This window comes from Vicia villosa, linkage group LG3, assembly GCF_029867415.1.
Source record: "Vicia villosa cultivar HV-30 ecotype Madison, WI linkage group LG3, Vvil1.0, whole genome shotgun sequence".
Taxonomy (NCBI): Eukaryota; Viridiplantae; Streptophyta; class Magnoliopsida; order Fabales; family Fabaceae; genus Vicia; species Vicia villosa.
Window position 1 is genome coordinate 41,328,061 of NC_081182.1, and position 21,263 is coordinate 41,349,323.

A 21,263-nucleotide genomic window follows, 5' to 3' on the forward strand; every position below is an offset into this window, starting at 1 on the left:
TGTTAAAATGATGAGATGTATGTCGTGATGTGTTGGAATCTTACTTGTGAATTGCATATATTTTCATGGTTGATTGTTGACATTGTTTCCATTTCATAAGTTGATTATGTGATTTGAATTGTTGAGAAGATGATATGTTTGTTGTGACGTGATGATAATATAATTGTGAATTTGAATATGTTGTCTTAATTGATTAATGACATTGTTTTCGTTTTGAAAGTTGTATTATATTGATAAGTTGTTTTGCGATGAAAATTGTTGTAAAATGTTATGTGATGCGAAGTGGTGAAATTATGTATGATTTATATCTCCTATATTATTTATCATGCATTCCTTTATATTGTAAGATATCTCACCCTTTTACTGATATTTCCCCTACCATGGGAAATGGGCAGGTACTCAAGATTAGCCATGGATGTTCGAGGTTATTTATGTGAAGTTTTTATGTTGCTTTATGGAAAGTCGAGTTGGTGTCCATTGCTCTGATATGTAGCACTCGGGGGGATTATTCGTTATTATTTAATTGTTGTATTCTATGTTGACATTTGTTTTAAGTTGAATTGAAAGATGTTTATAAGTTGAAATTGGAAGTTATTGGATAAATTTTTGTTTCTGAATGTTATGTATCTTTGTTAAATGCAATATAAGTATGTTTGTCTGGTTAGGTCGAAATGTGGCATCCCATATTTTGATGAATATTGTTAAATGCACTCTGATTTTCACTTATAATTGCAGGGTAGAAATGGGGTGTTACATTAGATGTGAAGTTAGTGGACGCAATGGTTGGAATTGATCAGTCTGAAAACAATGATTTCAAGATAGATGCGCAGGGTGTGTTGAGATTCGCCAATCGAATTTGTATTCCCGAAGACACGGAGATGAAAAAGATGATCCTTGAGGAAAGTCATAAAAGAAAGTTGAGTATTCATCCAAGAGCTACTAAAATGTATCAAGATTTGAAGAATTTGTTTCGGTGGCCTGGAATGAAACGTGAGGTAGCGTAGTTTGTGTATGCGTGTCTGACTTGTCAGGAGTCAAAGATAGAACACTAGAAGCATGCGGGGTTGATGCAACCGTTAAAAATTCCAGAATGGAAATGGGATAGCATATCGATGGATTTTGTGACGGGATTACCGAACACCTCAAAGGGCATGATACAATTTGGGTGATTGTTGATAGGCTTACGAAGTCGGCTCACTTCATTCCTATTAGCATCAGTTTCCCAGTACCAAAGTTGAAAGAGATTTATATAAGTGTAATTGTGAAGTTGCATGGTGTTCCATTTTGTATTGTTTCAGATAGAGATCTGAGGTTTACTTCTGATTTTTGGAAGAGTCTGCAAGAGGCGTTAGGTTCTAAGATGAGATTGAGTTCAGCGTATCATTCTCTGACAAAAGGTCAGACTGAGAGAACTATTCAGTCCTTGGAAGTTTTTTGAGAGCTTGTGTTCTTGAGCAGGGAGGTTTGTGGGACAGTTACCTTCCATTGATAGAGTTTACTTATAACAACAGTTTTCATTCTAGTATTGGAATGACACCTTTTTAAGCATTGTATGGTAGGAGGTGACACCTCTATGTTGGCATGAATCTGGAGAAAGTGTAGTACTTGAAGTCGAAGAAGCTCACTCCTTGATTTATTGGCCCGTATCAGATTTCGGACAGAGTTGGAAAAGTTGCTTACAGGGTGGCCTTACCACCTAATCTTGTGAATTTACCTGATGTGTTTCATGTGTCGCAACTCCGGAAGTATATTTCAGATCCATCTTATGTGATTCATATGGATGATGTGCAAGTAAGGGATAATTTGAATATAGAGACGATGCCTATACGAATAGAAGATCGTGAGATGAAAACACTAAGAGGCAAATAGATTGCTTTGGTAAAAGTAGTTTGGACAGGAGCTGCCGGAGAAAGCATGACGTGGAAATTGGATAGCAAGATGCGGGAGTCTTTTCCCGAGTTGTTTGCATGAGGTAATTTTCAAGGATGGGAATATTCTAAGTGGGGGAGAGTTGTAACGCCTGGTTATTTAATTAATTATTTTATGGTGTGTTTCCGAATTATTTAATAAAATTATGAGCTATTTAGGATTATGTTATTTGGTTAGAAGTTAATTAATTATTAATAATATAACGAGAATATGAACATCTGGGCCTATTATGGTGTTAGTAGTAGTATTAGTGGGAGTGTGAGGAGAAGCCCATTAGTAATATTGGAAATTAAAGAGAATAATAAAATAAGAGAAAATTAGGAAAAAGATGAGAATTGGGAAGTTTGGAAGAACGTAGAAAGAGAGAAGAGCAAAGAGCTAGGGCAATCCCATTGAAAGCTTAGAGCAACCTTCAATCCAAGGTAAAGGTGGGGTTCTTACTCTATAAGGGTTGGTATGATAATGGGTATGGTAGAGATTGGGTTCCATAATTTTGTATCCATGTTTGTATGAAGAATTGAAATTTTGATGTGTTTATGGTGTTATGAATGATGTGTGATTTTCTGTGAGATTGATGGAATTAGTGTATGGATATGAACAATTGCATAATGTTGGTGTTAGAATTGAAAAATTATGTTTTATAATGATTTTCTAGTATGTAAAAGATGGGTTTTTAGGGGCAAAAGTCATAGCAGGAAAATTGTAGAATTTTGGCTCTACAAAAGGAAGTAACCGGTTACATGGTTTGAGGTAACCGGTTACCTCACAGAGAATTGGGAAATTTGGCCTTTGGAACTTCAAGTAACGGGTTACTTTGTCTGAGGTAACCGGTTACCTGGGACATTTTTTGGGCAAATGGGTCACGGTTACAGTAGAGTAGCCGGTTACCAGACTTGAAGTAATCGGTTACCCTGTAGCTGATAGCACTTTTGTATAAATTTAAAAATTCGTAACTTTCGACTCGGGTGTCCGTTTGACGCGCCATTTAAACTTTTGAAAAGCTAAAATTATTTCCTATCCAATGAAATTAAATTGGAAACCTTTTGGAATTATTTTTGAAACTCGTATTTTCTGATATTTTGTGATGATGTGAAGTATGAATGTTGTTATGTGATTATGTTACCAAAATGAGGTAATTTAGATTGCAGAATTATTACGGTGATGATGATGTTGTTGTTGCCATTGATTATTGGCGATTGGGATGGAGGTTTTCCTCGTTGATGTTTGGTTGATGTTGTTGCATTTTATGAGGTCGCATTATTGAGTCGCATACATTGCATGTTTACGATGGCCTGGATTGGCAAACACGTTGACATGGATTGGCATGTTACCCTTATGTTGGTAACGTGTACGTAATCAAGAGTGAAGGCTAATTACCTTCGGTAGATTGAGTTGGTGTCGTTGCTCTGATATGTAACACTCGAGGGGATGAACGCTAATTTTTTTGCTATTTATATTGTTGCTGGATTTTTAAATTGTTTGTTGAAGTATTTTTACAGCCTGGCGCTGATTATGTAGGATTAAGATGTTATGATGTTTTTGAAAATGAATTATGTGAATTATGCTGCTTAATTAAAAGTTATTTTTGAAGACTAATTATGTTGTGTTCGGTTCATCCTAGTTAATAGTGTTATGCATCTGATTTAATTGTGGTTAACTGGCGATGTTTATGAAGAAAATGTGACATCCTATATTTACGATTAATTATACTTTGATTTTATTATTATTCGACGGGGTAAATTAGGGTGTTACAGTCCCCATGTGGATCAACGTGATCATCCTCACGTGCAGGTATATGTGTGGTAGGCGAGGTGTGCAATCCCCCAATCTATTGAAAGGATGGGGACACCTGTATCGACTGTGGAGTGTGGGATCCCTCATTCTGCTAGAAGGATAAGGGCACCTATGTGGGATGTGGAGTGCAGGATCCCCCAGTCTTCTGAAAGGATGGGGACACCTGTGTCGGCTGTGGGGTGTGGGATCCCCTAATCTTTTGGAAGGATAAGGGCACCTGGGTGAGATGTGGAGTGCGAGCTCCTCTTGTCTGCTGGAAGCCTGGGGGAAAGCTAGGTGGAAATCTAGGTCCCTCAGATGGGCTAATAAAAGATGGTGCCCTAGATGGGAACATAGAACACTCATGAGAGGAGAGTAATGGCATAAGAGGCTGAGTATTGGCCATGGACATGTGATCTAACTGACTCTGTGGGGGAGGATACAATGCCGACTAAGGTGACTGGCATACTACTATCCTTGGGCGCCGGGTCTTCTAACCCTTACCCTTCTCAGATCGGGTTGGCATTTTACCTATTTATAGAGAATACACAATTAGTCGTATATATATACATCAACACAAATTATGAATATTCAATAGATGGTTCATTAAGTAAAATTACAAAAACACATTCTCATCAATAGATTGTTCATTAAGTAAAATTACAAAACACATTCTCATCAAGATACATTTATTATTCTAAATCTGCATGTTCTTCATCCATATCATTATCATAAAGAAGAAACAATTTTGTTTCTCAACAACAAGCAAATGAGAACATTGAAAATTGGGAAGAGTGTTTATATAAGCAAAACAGCAACGTGGGAATCACGTCACAACTTTCCCACATGCTTTCCACGTCGCTAAGTCCCCAATAGTCAAAAGGTATAAAGGCGTTACCGACGTGGGAATCACGTCGCGACATTCCCACATGGAGGCCACGTCGCAAGCTCAAACGGTCCTCTGCATTCACTATGCTCCCTGCACCCATTCAACTCAACTCTGCAACTTTATTTTTGAATTTTACGAAAACGCGTTGCGACGTGCAAGACATGTCACAAACCAAAATTTTAAAATTTTAGAATATCTCCCATGTGAACACCTGAGTCTTTTATTTATTTTATTTTAATTTCTAGGTTGCGACGTATTTACCACGCCACAACGTAATTTGTTTTAAAAAATTTCTTACATCCCATGTGCTTAGGTTCTAGTTATTATTTTAATATTGAAAACACGTAGTGACGTAATAATCACGTCGCTACTGTCCTTTTTTTTGACACGTGATTATCACGTCACTAAATCACTTCACATGATTAAGTTTTTCTTGTAGTGATGGTAGTGAAGATCAAGAAGAAAATTAAAAAAATTATTCGAACAAATTTCATTCCATTTGTATAATTCTATACAATTCTAATAAGATTGATTTTAATTAATAAAAATTAGAGTCACTCATTACATTAGTTTTAACTAGATCGTCGACCAGTGCTTTGCACGAATATATTAGAAATAAAGCTATGTTTTTTTTTATATAAAATTTAATATTTAATTTTTTATTTGCATATAAAATAAAGCTATTTAAATTATGTTTGTAATTATACTATTAATTTTTTAATGCGAAAGCATATAGAATTATCTTATAAGTCATTTAAATTATGTTTGCAATTATACTATTAATTTGTTAATGTGAAAGACAATAAATTAGAAAAAAATTACTATAATAATTTAAAATGCATAAATTTAAAGAAAGAAATATTAATTAACTAAAAAATATTATTAAGGGTTAAATATGTTTTTAGTCCCTATAATTATGCAACCCTGCATTTTTAGTCCCTATAAAATTTTCCTTCAATGAATGGTCCTTATAAAATTATTATGCACCTCGTTTCCGTCTCTACTGTCAAACCAATGTGTATTTTAGAATGATTATTTTGTAGACGTGTTCATAATATTTTAAAAAGTTCCTGGAATAAAAAGAAACTCAAAATTTAATTTCTAAGTTGAAATTTTCATTACTTTTATCATTATTTTTTGAAATTTGAAAAATTCATATTTAATTTTTCTCGTTTTAAAAAATTCTAAAACTTGGTAAATAAATATTTTACAGTATTCTAAACATATATAAAAAAATTATTCAAAAATTTAAAAATTAAAGGGTAATTAAACAGTTTTTAAAATTTTAGAAAATAACAGGGGCTCAAATTGCATGCATAAAAATTTTAGAAAGACTATTTATTGAAGGAAAATTTTATAGGGACTAAAAATGCAGGGTCGCAAATTACATTATCTTCAGATTCATCATTAGTCACCAATATATCCAACCCTTAAATAGAAATAACCCTTGATATGACAATATATATAGTTGATATATCCAACATGTTTAAGTGATTGTAATAGTCGTGCAAATGAAACATCCAAAGGAAATTTGTGTCTTTGAAATTTAAACGAAATTCTTTTATCAGAAGGATAATTAAAAATATAAAAATAATTAATATATATATATATATATATATATATATATATATATATATATATATATATATATATATATATATATATATATATATATATATATATATATATATATATTAGAGTTGTTACTCAAATTTGATTGTCTCTTGGAAGTCATCATATTTATCATATACGTAGATTCTTTTGCATGTATATGTAGATGTAGATTTGTATTTTTATTTAATTTTATTATTAAAACGATCAATTACACTTCAAGACATTTGATATGTATAAGACCGTGATCCAAGACATACGAAAAAATTTATACATATATATTAATTACACCGCTTATGTAAAATATCATAAAAGAATAAATGATACTTTTTTTAGGTGATAGATGATTATGTAATTTTAGTTAATATAATAGTGTACATAATCTCTATCCAAACATAATACATGTTTCTTCAATATACACTTTTTATGATGTGATCTATAAGATGAAAAAGAAAAAAGACATAATAATATCACAAAAATTTGAGAAATCATTATACTTATTCTAAAATACTTACATCTCTGCCGAATTGAAACATTACACCCATAAAATAATAAACTAAATAAAATTATATTAATAAAATAGGATTTTTATTGATGCATATATTAGAGTTAAAGACCTTTACTTATGTGGCAACATGAACGATCATTTCACAGAACTCCCAAGCAAGCAACAATAATGCAACATAAATTTAAGACCTTCTCCTGATTCAAATCATCCAATAAAAGATAATTAGATAGAAGACAAAAAAAAAAGTTGTATCAATATAAAAGAAAATTTGAATATTTAGAATATAATAATTTGAGTCACTATTTAGTATAAGTTAAGAGAAACTAAAACTTTTACAATATAAAATTGAAGAGCACAACCAACTATTTGTATGTAGAACACATTGACAATGCAATATCAAAGATATATATATACACAATGATAATTAAACAGAATAATAATAATAATAATAATAATAATAATAATAATAATAATAATGACTAATTAAATTATTAATTAAAATTTATAATAATCATAATAATGAAAGAATATGAATTACAAAATATTAAAAAATATAATTCATAGGTTAAGAATATGAGTTACACAATATATCTATTTAATGTGTCAAAATCTTGTAGTAATAATCTAATAAACTACAAACAAAAAATACTAATGTAATAGTTTGAGTTATGTTTTTTACCTCAATAAATTATAAAATTAAAAATGTTTTAATAAATACATTTATACTATGATAAATTATGAATATAATTTTTTATTTTAATAATAATAAACTATAAAATTAAATTTATTAAATTAAAAATATTCAAGTATAGAAATGAAATTAATAAAATTTAACATTAATAGTTTAATAATATTTAAAAATATAATTGTAGATTTAATAAAATATTGTACTAATAATCTAATAAGTTTTAATAAAAATAATTTAATAAATTGCCATATAAGATTTTTCTCTATAAATTATAAAATTCAAAATGTTTTAATAAATGAATTTGTACTATAATAAAATATTAATAGAATTTTTAAAATATATATTTAACAATGAAATTATATTTGTTAAATTTTAAAAATTTGTTACTACTCATTTATGATGTAACATTGAGAAACTTAATAGTCTATTAATCTTTTGATGATGTAACTTCCATAAATTAAAGGTATTGAAAATTTTTGAAATGGATTTATATTTAATATATTTTGTATATATTTTATAATTAATTTTCTAATATAATTTATTTATATAAAGGATATTAACTCAAAAATTTATGAGTATAAAATGTGAGTACTAAAACTATATTTAATTTATAATTTAAAATTTTAATGTAATATTTAAATTTAAATCTGAAATGTAGAAGAGAGAGAGATTTAATAAAATTTTACATTAATAAATTAATAATATTTAAAAAAACAATTGTAGATTTTAATAAAATCTTATACTAATAATCTAATAAATTTTAATAAAAAATAATTTAATATATTGGAATATGTGATTTATCTTTATAAATTATAAAATTCAAAATGTTTTGAGAAATGCATTTGTACTATGATAAGCTATGAATCGAATTTTTAAAATATATATTTAACTATGAAATTTTATTTATTAAACTATAAAAAATTTCTTATAACTCATTTATAAATCATTTATCATGTAACATTCAGGAAAATAATAGCCTATTAATCGTTTTATTAAAGGTATTGTAAAGTTTTTGAAATGGATTTATATTTTGTATATATGTTTTTTTATTACTTCTCTATTATAAATTATGTATATAAAGGATCTTATCACATAAATTTATGAGTATAAAAATTTGACTACTAAAACTATATTAAATTTAAAATTTTATTTATAATTTAAAATTTTAATTTATTATTTAAATTTAAATTTGAAATGTAGAAGAGAGAGACTTAATAAAATTTTATATTAATAGTTTAATAATATTTAAAAATACAATTGTAGACTTTAATAAAATCTTGTACTAATAATCTAATAAATTTTAATAAAAAATAATTTAATATATTGACATATGTGATTTTTCATTATAAATTATAAAATTTAAAATGTTTTGATAAATGAATTTGTACTATAATAAACTATGAAGTTAGTTTTTAGGCTAAATTACAGTTTTGGTTCCCCTGCTTTAGGTTTTTCACGATTTTGGTCCCCCTATTTTTTTTAAACAGTTTTGGTCCCCATCCCAATTTTGTCCATGAACAGTACATGTCCGTACATGAACAGTGCATGAAAAGTTGCATCAAAATTTGGATGGGAGACCAAAACTGTTTAAAAAGAAAATAGGGGGACCAAAATCGTGGAAAACCCAAAACAGAGGGACCAAAACTGTAATTTAGCCTAGTTTTTAAAATATAAATTTAACTATGAAGTTATGTTTATTAAATTTTAAAAAATTCTTATAACTCATTTATAATGTAAGGTTTAGGAAATTAATAGTCCAGTAATATTTTTATTATGTAACTTCCATGAATTAAAGGTATTGAAATTTTTTGAAATGGATTTATATTTAGTATGTATATATATTTTATTACTTCTCTATTATAAATTATTTATATAAAGAATCTTAACACATAATTTTAGAAAATTTCTCACCCTACCCCATGGATCTCTTAAACACCACACGAAATTTCATTTTTGCCCCCAGCTTCCGTAGATGCACATCCGGAAGCACCCCATATTTTGAAAAAAATTTAATTCCTTCCGTAGATGCATATACAGAAGCGTATAAAACATAGTGAACCTACGGAACACTCTATTGTCAAACCCTATCAAACATTTCCGTAGATGTATCTACGGAAGATTTTTCCCAATTAATTGAGAATTTGGGATTTTCTCAATTAATCAAACCCCATCAAACCTTACGGAAGATATTTCCCAATTAATTGAAAATTTGAGATTTTCTCAATTAATTTATAATTTAGTTGGAGATTTTCCCAATTAATTGGGAAAACCCAGTTTGATGACATATACGTAATCGTTAAAACGAAAGTTGAGATTCTTTCAATTAATTGGGAAAATCCCAAATTAAGTTATGTTATGAATAATGATTAAAGTGGATGTCCATCCTTATTCTTATTTTTCATCTTCCTATTCCCCATTAATATATGTGACTTTCCATCTCACTTGGATCCTATAAATAAGACTCACATTGTGATGTAAATGATACTTTTGGAAGAAGATAATACAATATTAGTTTCTCTAAAAAAAAATTGTAATTGTGATTGAGTTCCTAAAGAACTACAAAAAAAAATGTCTTAAACTAATGTTAAGATATCTTAGAAGGCTTGCTTAAAGAATTATTTTTCTTAATCGATGTGAATATTAGTGGCATGACTTTGAAGGGTTTTTTTTTTTAGCTTCCTAGGAGGATTATGCAAATAATTGTTTCTTTTTATCACTCCAAAGATCATTTGTGATATATAATTTCTGAAGAGTTAAAGTTTTAAAATAAAGATTTCTCACACCTTAAAATGTTGTATCTATAATATTAGAAGAATTTCATCATGATATTAATGAATCCTAGAAGGATTACATCTATACTAATAACATATCCCAAAAGGATTGCATCTGTTATGTTAAAAATTTGAAAAATGATTGCATCACCTATATATTATCGAATTCTAGATGGATTGGATCAATAATAGTGAAGTATTCCAGAAGGATTTCATAAAGAAATTTGTGTGTTTCGATGTAAAAAAAACTTGTAATATACTCATAAAATATTTGTCATTCCAGAAGAATGACATGAGTGACTCTAACACATCCCAGAAGGATAACTATATTTTTTTATTATTATATTTTTCTAGCATTTGACTATGTTAAAAACTTATTTAATTTGTTAGAATATAAATTATTTCATAATTAGAATTATATATATATATATATATATATATATATATATATATATATATATATATATATATATAATCTTAGTGATACGATTTTGTATGATTTTGATAATTATATGATAATATGTTCATATGCATGTGTATAATTAAAGTGTTAAATCATGAGATATTATTAGGATGATCAATGTTTGCGGATACAATTTATTTATTCACATTATTTCTAAATATTGATATTTTAACAAGAGAATTAAAACATTGCAATCTATTAAAGAATATATCAATAGTTTAAAGTTGCTACATATTTTAAATTTGTTATAATAGTGCTTAGATTTCTCATATAAATCTTAATTATACTATTCTTTTCTTTTTACAAATATAGTGCATGGATGACATTTGTTAGTCCATCTTAAAGACACACGAAAGTAAGCTCATCTTTTATAGAGTCGAGATTCGAATGAACATTAATCCTTTATATTTCCTTTTTGTGTGTTCTCTTTATGTCTTGCCAAATATTTTCGTCATAGATAATTCACATGAATTATACTGGAGGTATTGAATATCTTTGTATTACACAAATGAATTTGGACATAAAATGTATAATAGAAAAGCTACCGGCTTTTCCCTCGGGCTTGTACTACACTTATATTAGTACAATTTAAGCACATGTCATTGTAAACCAGTAGCTTACAAATTACACTTAAATGCGTCGTTGGTAAAACCGGTTGGGTTATCTCGGATATAATATGATGCGAATAATTTGTATTGAAGAACCATAAGTTTCTTCAATCCATTAAATTTTTGTGTGTTTCTAAAGGAAAATAAAAATTTGAGAAATTGCGTTTTTATGACATTAACTATTCCATCTACTAAAATATCATGCATGTGTCTCTTCTCACAACCAGAAGTTTGTGAAATTATTTTCTCAACTAATTAGACTAAGATCTTGTTTGCTGGATTTTTTTAGAAATTCCTGTATAAGTATCACATATATTATTAAAATTGATATTTAATATCATGCAATATATGTTCATAAAAAGAAAATGGACCCGAAGATCCATTCTTTAGACGTCTAAAGTTAGTTATATGGTTGATACTTATGAGATCAACAATTCTAAATTATATATTTGAAACATCTAAAGTATGATATTAAGATATTTATTCGTATTAAGCCAACAAAATACTATATCTTAGTCCTCCCTAATTTATTCTAATATTTCTCATCTAAGTGAACATTTGGATGTGCTGTGTATATTTCAATTGCTCCAATATAATACATTAAGATGAGTCATGAAAGAATATTGAAAAAATATAATTAATATGAATCTCAATTTTGAGGATATAATTGAGAAAATAATCAAATACTTGATTGCAGCCCAGTAGGCTGATTATCACTTGATAAATTAAATTTCCCAATATTAGGGGGAGGGAATAAGCAGTTGAAATCATGAACAAGAAGTTCAAATGAACAATTTAAAATAAATTATTGTCTTGATCCTCGTACAAATCAATATGAACCAAAAGTTTAAAATATTATTCATTTGCAAAGTTTATGAAATAAATTATTAACTGATAATACTCCACTCAAAGTGGATTCTCCTATTGGATAATATAATATTGCAAATGAGTTGTTGTTGCACCTGAAGCGTGGTATAAAAGTTGGTTCCAATGTTAAAAGTCCTTTACTAAGAAAAGAAACTAAAGATGACCCAAGTGAGGATATGAAAATGATAAGAGCACTTTGACCTAATTTAATTTTCAGTTCCAGAAGAACAAATCAAGTACTTGAAATATAAAATTAAGAGATCTCGATAAATGATGTCATGGATGAAATGGAATGGAACCGAAATTGAGATAACCAAATAAAGTGAATATTGACAATGTCTTTGTATACAATATAGTGCTAAAAGTGATCAATGATAACGAGGATCATGAGTCAAAGTCTATTCAAGATTAGAGACTAAATGAGAATTGGCCAAAATAAATATATTCAATTGAAGAAGAATTAAACTCACTTTACAAGTGACTCACTTTTGGACCTATAGTCCGAACACCTCAAGGTGTGAAACTAATTGGATATAAATGAATTTTTGTGAAAAGAATAGAATGATATAAAGTTTGATTTATTGCTCAATTATTTTCACAGAGACCTAAGATTGATTTTGATAAAACATATTCACCTGTAGTGGATTCAATCGATTTTTGATGATTAATTAGCCTTGTAACACATGAAGGGCTTAATTTGAACATGATGAATGTTATGACATATTATTTATATGGTTCACTTAATAGTGACATTTACATGAAACTTCTTGAAGGGTTCAATATACTAGAGACACGTAATTGTGGATCTAGAGAAAACCACTACATCAAATTGAACAAGTCTCTCTACGGGCTGAAAGAATTTGGATGCATGTGGTATAATCGCCTCAGTGAATGTTTACTAAATAATGAATATAAAATAACTCAATTTGTACTTGTATTTTCATAAAATTATGTGGAAAAGGATTTGCAATAATAGTTGTCTATGTGGATGCATAAATATTATTGGAACTCCTGAAGAGCTTCCAAAATCTATAAATTTCTTAAATAAAAAGTTTGAGATAAAGGACCTAGAAAAGACAAAAGATGTCTAGGTTTTCAAATTGAGCATTGGACAAAGAAATATTTGTACATCGAGAAGGCTATATAGAAAAGTGTTGAAATGCTTCTAGATGGACAAATGTCACATGTTTCCTACTCCAATGATTGTTATATCATTAGATGTAGAGAAAGATCCTTTCAGGCCTCAAGAAAATGATTACAAAAATTACTTGGTCCTGAAGTACCATATCTTAGTGCAATTGGAGCACTAATATACCTTGCTAATTATACACGTCTCAATATATCGTTTGTGGTCAATCTATTTCCAAGATACAATTATTCGCCTACACGAAGACATTTGAACAGAGTCAAACATATACTTCGTTATCTTAGAGATGCTGGTTACTTGTCAGATTCTCACAATAGTAGATCAGAAACAGTTTTTTTTTTTTTACATGTGATGGTACAACCATTTCATGGAGATCTATGAAACAACTCATAGCAACAACTTCATCAAATCCTGCATAACTATTAGCACTACATGAAGTCACTTCCATTTTAAGCAACTACTACAAATAATATCGTCTCACATGTAAATGTCTGTATGAGGGGGAAAAGTACATATGTTTTGCACTCTTTTTTCATTCTTCCTTCACCTTGGTTTTTTCCCATTGGGTTTTCCTGGTAAGGTTTTTAACGAGACAATTCACATTTAAAGGATATTGTACTCTTTTTCCTTCACTAAAATTTTTCTCACTGAGTTTTTTCTAGTAAGGTTTTAACGAGGCATATCCTCAATGGACATCCAAGGGGGAGTGTTATGAATAAAGATTAAAGTGGATGTCCATCCTTATTCTTCTTTTTCATCTTCCTATTCCCCATTAATATATCTGACTTTCCATATGTTTTAAGGGGTTCCGTAGATGCATCTACGGAAAAAACCAAATTTTTTAAAAAAATGTGCTTCCGAAGATGCATCTACGGAAGCACGAGGGCAGTTTTGTCAATTCGATGGTGCGCCAAATGTCTATGAGGTGGGGTGAGAAATTTTCTAAATTTATGAGAATAAAATGTGAGTACTGAAACTATATTTAATTTAATGTTTAATTTATAATTAAAAATCTTAATGTATAATTTAAATATGTAATGTAGAAGAGAGGGATTTAAAAAAAATTTACATTAATAGTTAATACTATTTAAAAATACAATTGCAGATTTTAATAAAATCTTGTACTAATAATTTAATAATTTTTAATAAAAAATAATTTTATATATTGGCATATGTGATTTTTCTTTATAAATTATAAAATTCAAAATGCTTTGATAAATGAATTTGTACTATAATAAACTATAAATTGAATTTTTAAAATATATATATTTGACTATGAAATTTTATTTAATAAATTTTAAATAGTTTCTTATAATTGATTTATCATGCAAGGTTTTGGAAATTAATAGTCTAGTAATCTTTTTATTATGTAACTTCCATGAATTAAAGGTAATGAAATATTTTAATATTTATATTTTTAACTCATTTATATTTATATCTTGTATATTTATTTTATTTTTTATTACTTCTCAATTATAAATTATTTATATAAATGATCTTAACACATAAATTTACGAGTATAAAAATGTTACTACTGAAACTATATTAAATTAAATATTTAATTTATAATTTAAAATTATTATTTAAATATATATTTAAAATATAGAAGAGAGAGATTTTATAAATTATATTTTAGAAATTATATATATATATATATATATATATATATATATATATATATATATATATATATATATATATATATATATATATATATATATATATATATATATATATATATATATATATATATATATATATATATATATATATATATATATATATATATATATATATATATATATATATATATATATATATATATATATATATATATATATATATATATATATATATATATTGGAAACAATGATATTTTATTGTCAAAAACAGTTACTTACAAATGATCCTAGGATCCATGAGATGCATTACACATCCTATCTCCTAAAAACATCCATTAATGGATAATACTCAAAGTATTAATGTTTATGTGATGTTTGATAATCTTATGAAAACTACCTCTAACAAAAGTATCATATGTAATATCTTTCCAAATTTGAGAGTTCACACTAGCTTTGTTGAATATCACATCGTTTCGATGTTTCCATATTCCATAAACACATTCAGCAACTGCAATCTTTAGCAGGTCCCTATGCCAACCTTTTCTTCTAACTTCAACAATAATCCACTGCCTCTCCTGGTTCCAACCTAAAGCATTCCTTACATAGCCAATTTGCTGGAGTACTTGCTGCCATATACCTTTTGTCGAATTGCACTCAAACAGAAGGTGTTGCAAAGTTTCATCCATCTTGCAGAAGGTGCACCCAGGTTCAAGTATAGTACCGAACCGAATAAGTTTATCCTTAGTGGCTAGTCTTCCCAGCATTCCAAGCCAAAGGATAAATCTAGCCCGCGGTTTAGCGAAATTCTTTGTAAACAAATGACACCAATCCACGCGACCTCGGTCTCCACGAAGCTCCTGATATATTGTTGCAACTTTTTTGATTCCGGTCTATAGCACTTCTGCCCAAGCTTCTGTCTCCCTTATTTTGTCCCTGCATTTGAAAATATTAGCTAGCATCCAGGAACAGTTTCGATGCTGCCAATCCAAGGCTGAATAATTTTTCAAATAATATGTGGATATCCATTTGACCCAAAGCTTGTCAGTTTTGGCATGTTCCAAAATAGCTTACCAATTGTGGCTATGTTCCATTTTTAATGATAAATATATATTTAAATTGTATTTATATTTTTTATTTCTTTTTTATTTTAAATTATATTTATAAAAAAAAATTATGTTTTTTATTATATATTTTAAAGAAAATTTATTTATTTATTTATTTGAAAATATTTTGTTTAATTTTATTTAATTTTTATATTTTAATAAATAAGTTATTTTTTAAATATATATTATATAATAATTATTATTATTATTATTAATAATAGTGTTAGCTGAATATTATATGATTATTATTATTAATTATTAATGTAAGATTAATTTTAAAAAATGACATGTGTCTAAATAAAATTAGGGTTGATTTGGAGTAGTTATTAAGATGACATGTGTTTAGGGTTGTCATCATTATAACCTTGAATTTATATATACTAGAATGTAATCCGCGCGATGCGCGTGTATATATATATATATATATATATATATATATATATATATATATATATATATATATATATATATATATATATATATATATATATATATATATATATATATATATATATATATATATATATATATATATATATATATATAAAATAATTTTACTAATATTTTGTAAACTGTTATTAAGAAGCTTATTGTCATGTGTAATTTTTCATTGTTTATAATATCTTCAATTCTAATGGTTTAAATTCTAATATTGTAATTTATAAATTTTTTATAAAAAAATAATAAATAAATTGACAAATCTTATTAAAGCAAGTCCGATGGTTATGAGAAAAAATACATAGATAGAAGAAAATATTATGATATAATAAAAAAAAAAACATAATTAAGATGATGTATTAGTTGATAATTGTCATGTATACATTCAATCATTTATGTAGTGATAAAAATCATTTTACTTGAATTGATAGTAGAATTAGCTTTTGCAATATATGTTTAGACCTTCATATTATAGTGATAATAGATTAAAAAAACTCAAAAATTAAGTCTTATGTAGCTAGAGAAAAAAGTTCATTCAATGAAAATAATAATACTAATCTTGATAAAAGTATACTAATATATCTTTGCAAACATAACTCGTAAAATTTTATAAAATAAAAGCTATTGAAGTGAAGAATCTTGAGAGTATCACTGAAGTACCCAGCTTAGAGGGCACCAGTAATGAGACACCTGAGGAGAAGTGGACTGTGGTTAGCTCGAACAAATCAGATAAAGCAAAGAAGAAAATTTTGTTCACACCTGGAGTTGACATGTCAGTGCAGAATGTTTTCATGCCTCTTGGGATTGGAGTTGTTCCAGGGGAGGGAAGCAGTGGTTGTAAATGATAACAACATGGAATGTTAGGGGCATCAATAAAGTAGCAAGGCATAGAGAGGTTTGCTCCTACTTCTCTACTTTTAATGTTCCTATTATAGCTTTGCTTGAAACTAGGGTTAAAAAAGATAATGCTAGTAAGATTAGACAGAAGTTTGGGAAGGATTGGTCCTACTTGGACAATTATTCCCATCACAATAATGGTAGGATTTGGATAATATGGAAGAACCAGGAAGTACAAATAAAGTTGGTGTGTGAGGAGGAGCAGTTTATTCATGTGGAAGTGAGGGGCCTGGATGGGAGCTTTCAGTATTTTGCTACCATTGTATATGCCATGAATCAGCTTAATAGAAGGAAAGTGTTGTGGGAGCAAATTGATAATTTGGGCAATGCCATTAACATGCCTTGGATTGTGATGGGTGACTACAACAATGTCCTCTCTAGTAAGGATAGAATAGGAGGGAATCCTGTGCACATTTCTGAGTATTGTGACCTAGATGATATGATGCAAAGGCAGGGGTTGTATGAGGATCCTTCTAGAGGCTGTCACTATACATGGTCTAATAAGCACATTACAGGCACTATTTACTCGATGATTGATAGACTAATAGGGAATGTACAGTGGTTCCAGGTGTTTCAGGAGGCCGGTGTAGAAGTGCTTCACCCTAATATTTTTGACCACTCCCCTGTGAGGGTTAGCTTGAATACTACCTCCACCAGAAGGAAACATATGTTCAAGTTCCTGAATTATACCACAAGAAAGGAGAATTATCAGGATATTGAGTAATTCTCACCAACTTCTTTTGACTGATTTGTTTAATTGTAACATTATTGATCAGGTCAAGAGACAAACTGAGAAAGTTATGGAGCTTAGCCAAATGGAAGAAGGCAGTCTTCAGCAGAAAGCAAAGGTGGATTGGCTACAGCTAGGAGATGGTAACAATTCTTTTTTCCACACTGTTGTGAGAGAAAAAAATAAGCAAAATAACATGGTTAGTCTTACCTCTCTAACAGGAGTTGAGCTTAGCAAAAAAGAGGATATTGCTGAAGAGATCATTGGGTTTTACAAATCTCTGGTGGGGACTGCTGCACATACTCTTCAGGGTATTGATTTGCCTTGCCTTATGAGAGGTAATACCTTGTCTAGGAAGGGTGCCCTTAGCCTCATTCAACCTTTCTCTGAACAGGAGGTGTGGGATGCCCTTAGTGGCATAGGGAACACTAAGGCCCCTGGAATGGATGGCTTCAACTCCTTCTTCTTTAAAGAATCCTGGCAGGTTGTTAAGTATGACGTCATGGCAGCTATGCATGAGTTCTATCAGACTGGCAGGATGCACAAAGGCCTGAATTGCTCCTTAATTACCCTAATCCCCAAGACTAATGAAGCCAAGACTATAAAGGACTGGAGACCCGTCTCTTGTTGTAGTACCTTTTACAAGATCTTGTCTAAGGTACTCACTAGAAGGCTGAGCAGAGTTATTGGCACTGTTGTGAATGAGAATCAGTCAGCTTTCATTCCTGGCAGGATTATTCATGACAACATCATGATTACTCAAGAGCTTGTAAGAGGCTATGGTAGGAAGAATATTTCTCCTAGATGTATGATCCAAATGGACATACAAAAAGCTTATGACACTGTTAAATGGACTGCTCTACAACAGATTATGAGTGCCCTTGGTTTTCCTTACAAGTATGTCCAATGGATTATGGCTTGTGTGGAAACTGTCTCCTACAGATTTGCTCTTAATGGAGAACCTAGTGATCTACTTAAGGCAAAGAGAGGGTTAACGCAGGGGGATCCTATCTCCCCCTGCTCTTTGTCTTGATTATGGAATACCTTTATAGGGTTCTACAGAGTCTGAAGGACAATCCTGGATTCAGATTTCATCCCAAATGCAAAAAGCTGAATATTGTGAATGTTTGTTTTGCTGATGACATTATTCTGTTTTCCAAGGCTGACATGAATTCTATTAGGATCCTCATGGATAAAGTCAAAGAGTTTTCCCAGGCTACAGGGCTTCATATGAGTATCCCTAAAAGCAAGATTTATTTTGGTGGTGTGGACAGTAGTAAACAAGGCTAGATGCAACAGGTGACTGGTTTCCAAAATGGTGTTATGCCATTCAAATATTTGGGAGTACCTCTGGATAGTTGAAAAATCACAATCAACAATTGCCAACCTCTCATTGATAGGATGCTTTGCAGAGTCAGACATTGGAGTACTAGGATGTTGTCTTATGCTGGAAGGCTTCAACTGGTAAAAAGCATTATTTTTTCAATAGCTAACTATTGGTTGCAAATATTCCCTCTGCCTAAGAAAGTCCTCAAACATATTGAGAGCATCTGTAGAATATACCTATGGACTGGGAAAGAATCTAATAGTAACAAGGCTCCTATTTCTTGGGAGCATATCTGCGACCCTGTGGCAGCTGGTGAGCTAAATGTGATTGATCTTGGCATTTGGAATAGAGCCTATATTGGAAAAATGCTATGGAATCTTAATGCTAAAAAAGATAGGATGTGGATAACCTGGATAAATCACTTCTACCTGCGAAATTGTGATGCTAGTACCTATGTGTCTAAACAAACTGACTCATGGATACTGAAAGCTATGTTTAAACATAGGGATGTCTTGTTTAATTCTGCTGCTTGGAATCAGTTTGTGATTGCAGGTGCTTATAAAACTAGATTGATGTATGAAGAGCTAAGAGGTAGTAGAGAAAATGTGCCTTGGAGGAATCTGATAAGAGGCAACAGAGCTAGCCCACGAGCTATCTTCATTTTGTGGATGACTTGTCAAAGAAGAATTCAAACAAAGGATAGGCTGCTAAAGTTTGGGGTTCAAACAGATGGACTTTGCTTGTTTTGCAGAGAGCTTGAATCATGTAATCACATGTTTTTTGCTTGTGAAGAAACTCGAAGATTATGGTCAAAGTTGCTGCAGTGGATGAAACTTAATCATAGACCATATGAATGGGAGAGAGAACTGCCTTGGATCATTGCTTATGCTAGAGGTAAAAGTAAGAGAGCTAAGTTGCTTAGGGTGTGCACTGCTGAGACAATTTACCATGTTTGGATAAAGCGAAATAAGAGAGTTTTTCTCCCTTCAAAAGAGGAACAATTAGATATACAAGAAATTCATAATATAATTAAGGGTAGAATACAAAATGATAGGGCTCTGTGGCTTTATGCTAATGAGCTATAGTTTCTTGTACCTTGATTTGTCTTTTTGAAGCTTGGATCCGTTGGATCAGCATGTAATACACTGTTTTTTGGAAATATATATATTCTTTATTGCTCCAAAAAAATAGTGATAGTTTAGTTTTATTATTATTATATTATTATTATAATTATTATTATTATTTATTTAAATATAGAGTTTGTATAATTAGGGTTTGTATTTAGAATTATTACCAAATGACATATGGCGATGATTGTTACCAATATGACATGTGGCTAGGGTTGCCATCATAACTTCTTTGGATTTATATTAAATTAAATAGATTAAGATAAAGATTAAGATAAAGATAAGATTAAGATAAAATTAAGATTAAGATTAAGATTAAGAATAAGATGAGATTAAAATTATTACATCGAACAAGAATAATTTGTGTACATAGCATAAGCATAAGCAAATCAAATCAAAAAATTCAAGCCACTGAAACTATGTCTCACACAAAGCATAAGCAACCAAATGAAATCAAGTACCTACTGTGTCTCATTCAAACTAGTAACAATATATACATATAATTAACAAAACATAAAGAAGAAGTTAAATTTCATGTAAAACAACATTATACCTAAAATATGAAAATTGAAAGAATAAAATCTACCATAAACATGAAAATAAAACAATACATGTAAAAAGAAGAGAAGATATATGATGTACCTTGTTAGAATAAAAGACATATAGATATATGCTGAACAGTGGGAGAATAGAAAAATATCACGTTAATTGAAATAGATAATAGAAACGGTTAATAAAAGTGAAAAATTAGAGGACAAAGTTGTA

General features: G+C 29.4%; 1 protein-coding gene across 1 annotated transcript; it reads left to right on the plus strand.

The window, feature by feature from the left end:
• Nucleotides 1-779: 779 nt before the first annotated feature.
• Nucleotides 780-19,334, plus strand: LOC131657933 (uncharacterized). The gene is made up of 6 exons (XM_058927279.1): nucleotides 780-946; nucleotides 1,180-1,397; nucleotides 17,039-17,254; nucleotides 17,353-17,945; nucleotides 18,091-19,034; nucleotides 19,097-19,334. The coding sequence occupies exons 1-6, from the start codon at nucleotides 780-782 to the stop codon at nucleotides 19,332-19,334; spliced, it is 2,376 nt and encodes a 791-aa protein (XP_058783262.1).
• Nucleotides 19,335-21,263: the final 1,929 nt, after the last annotated feature.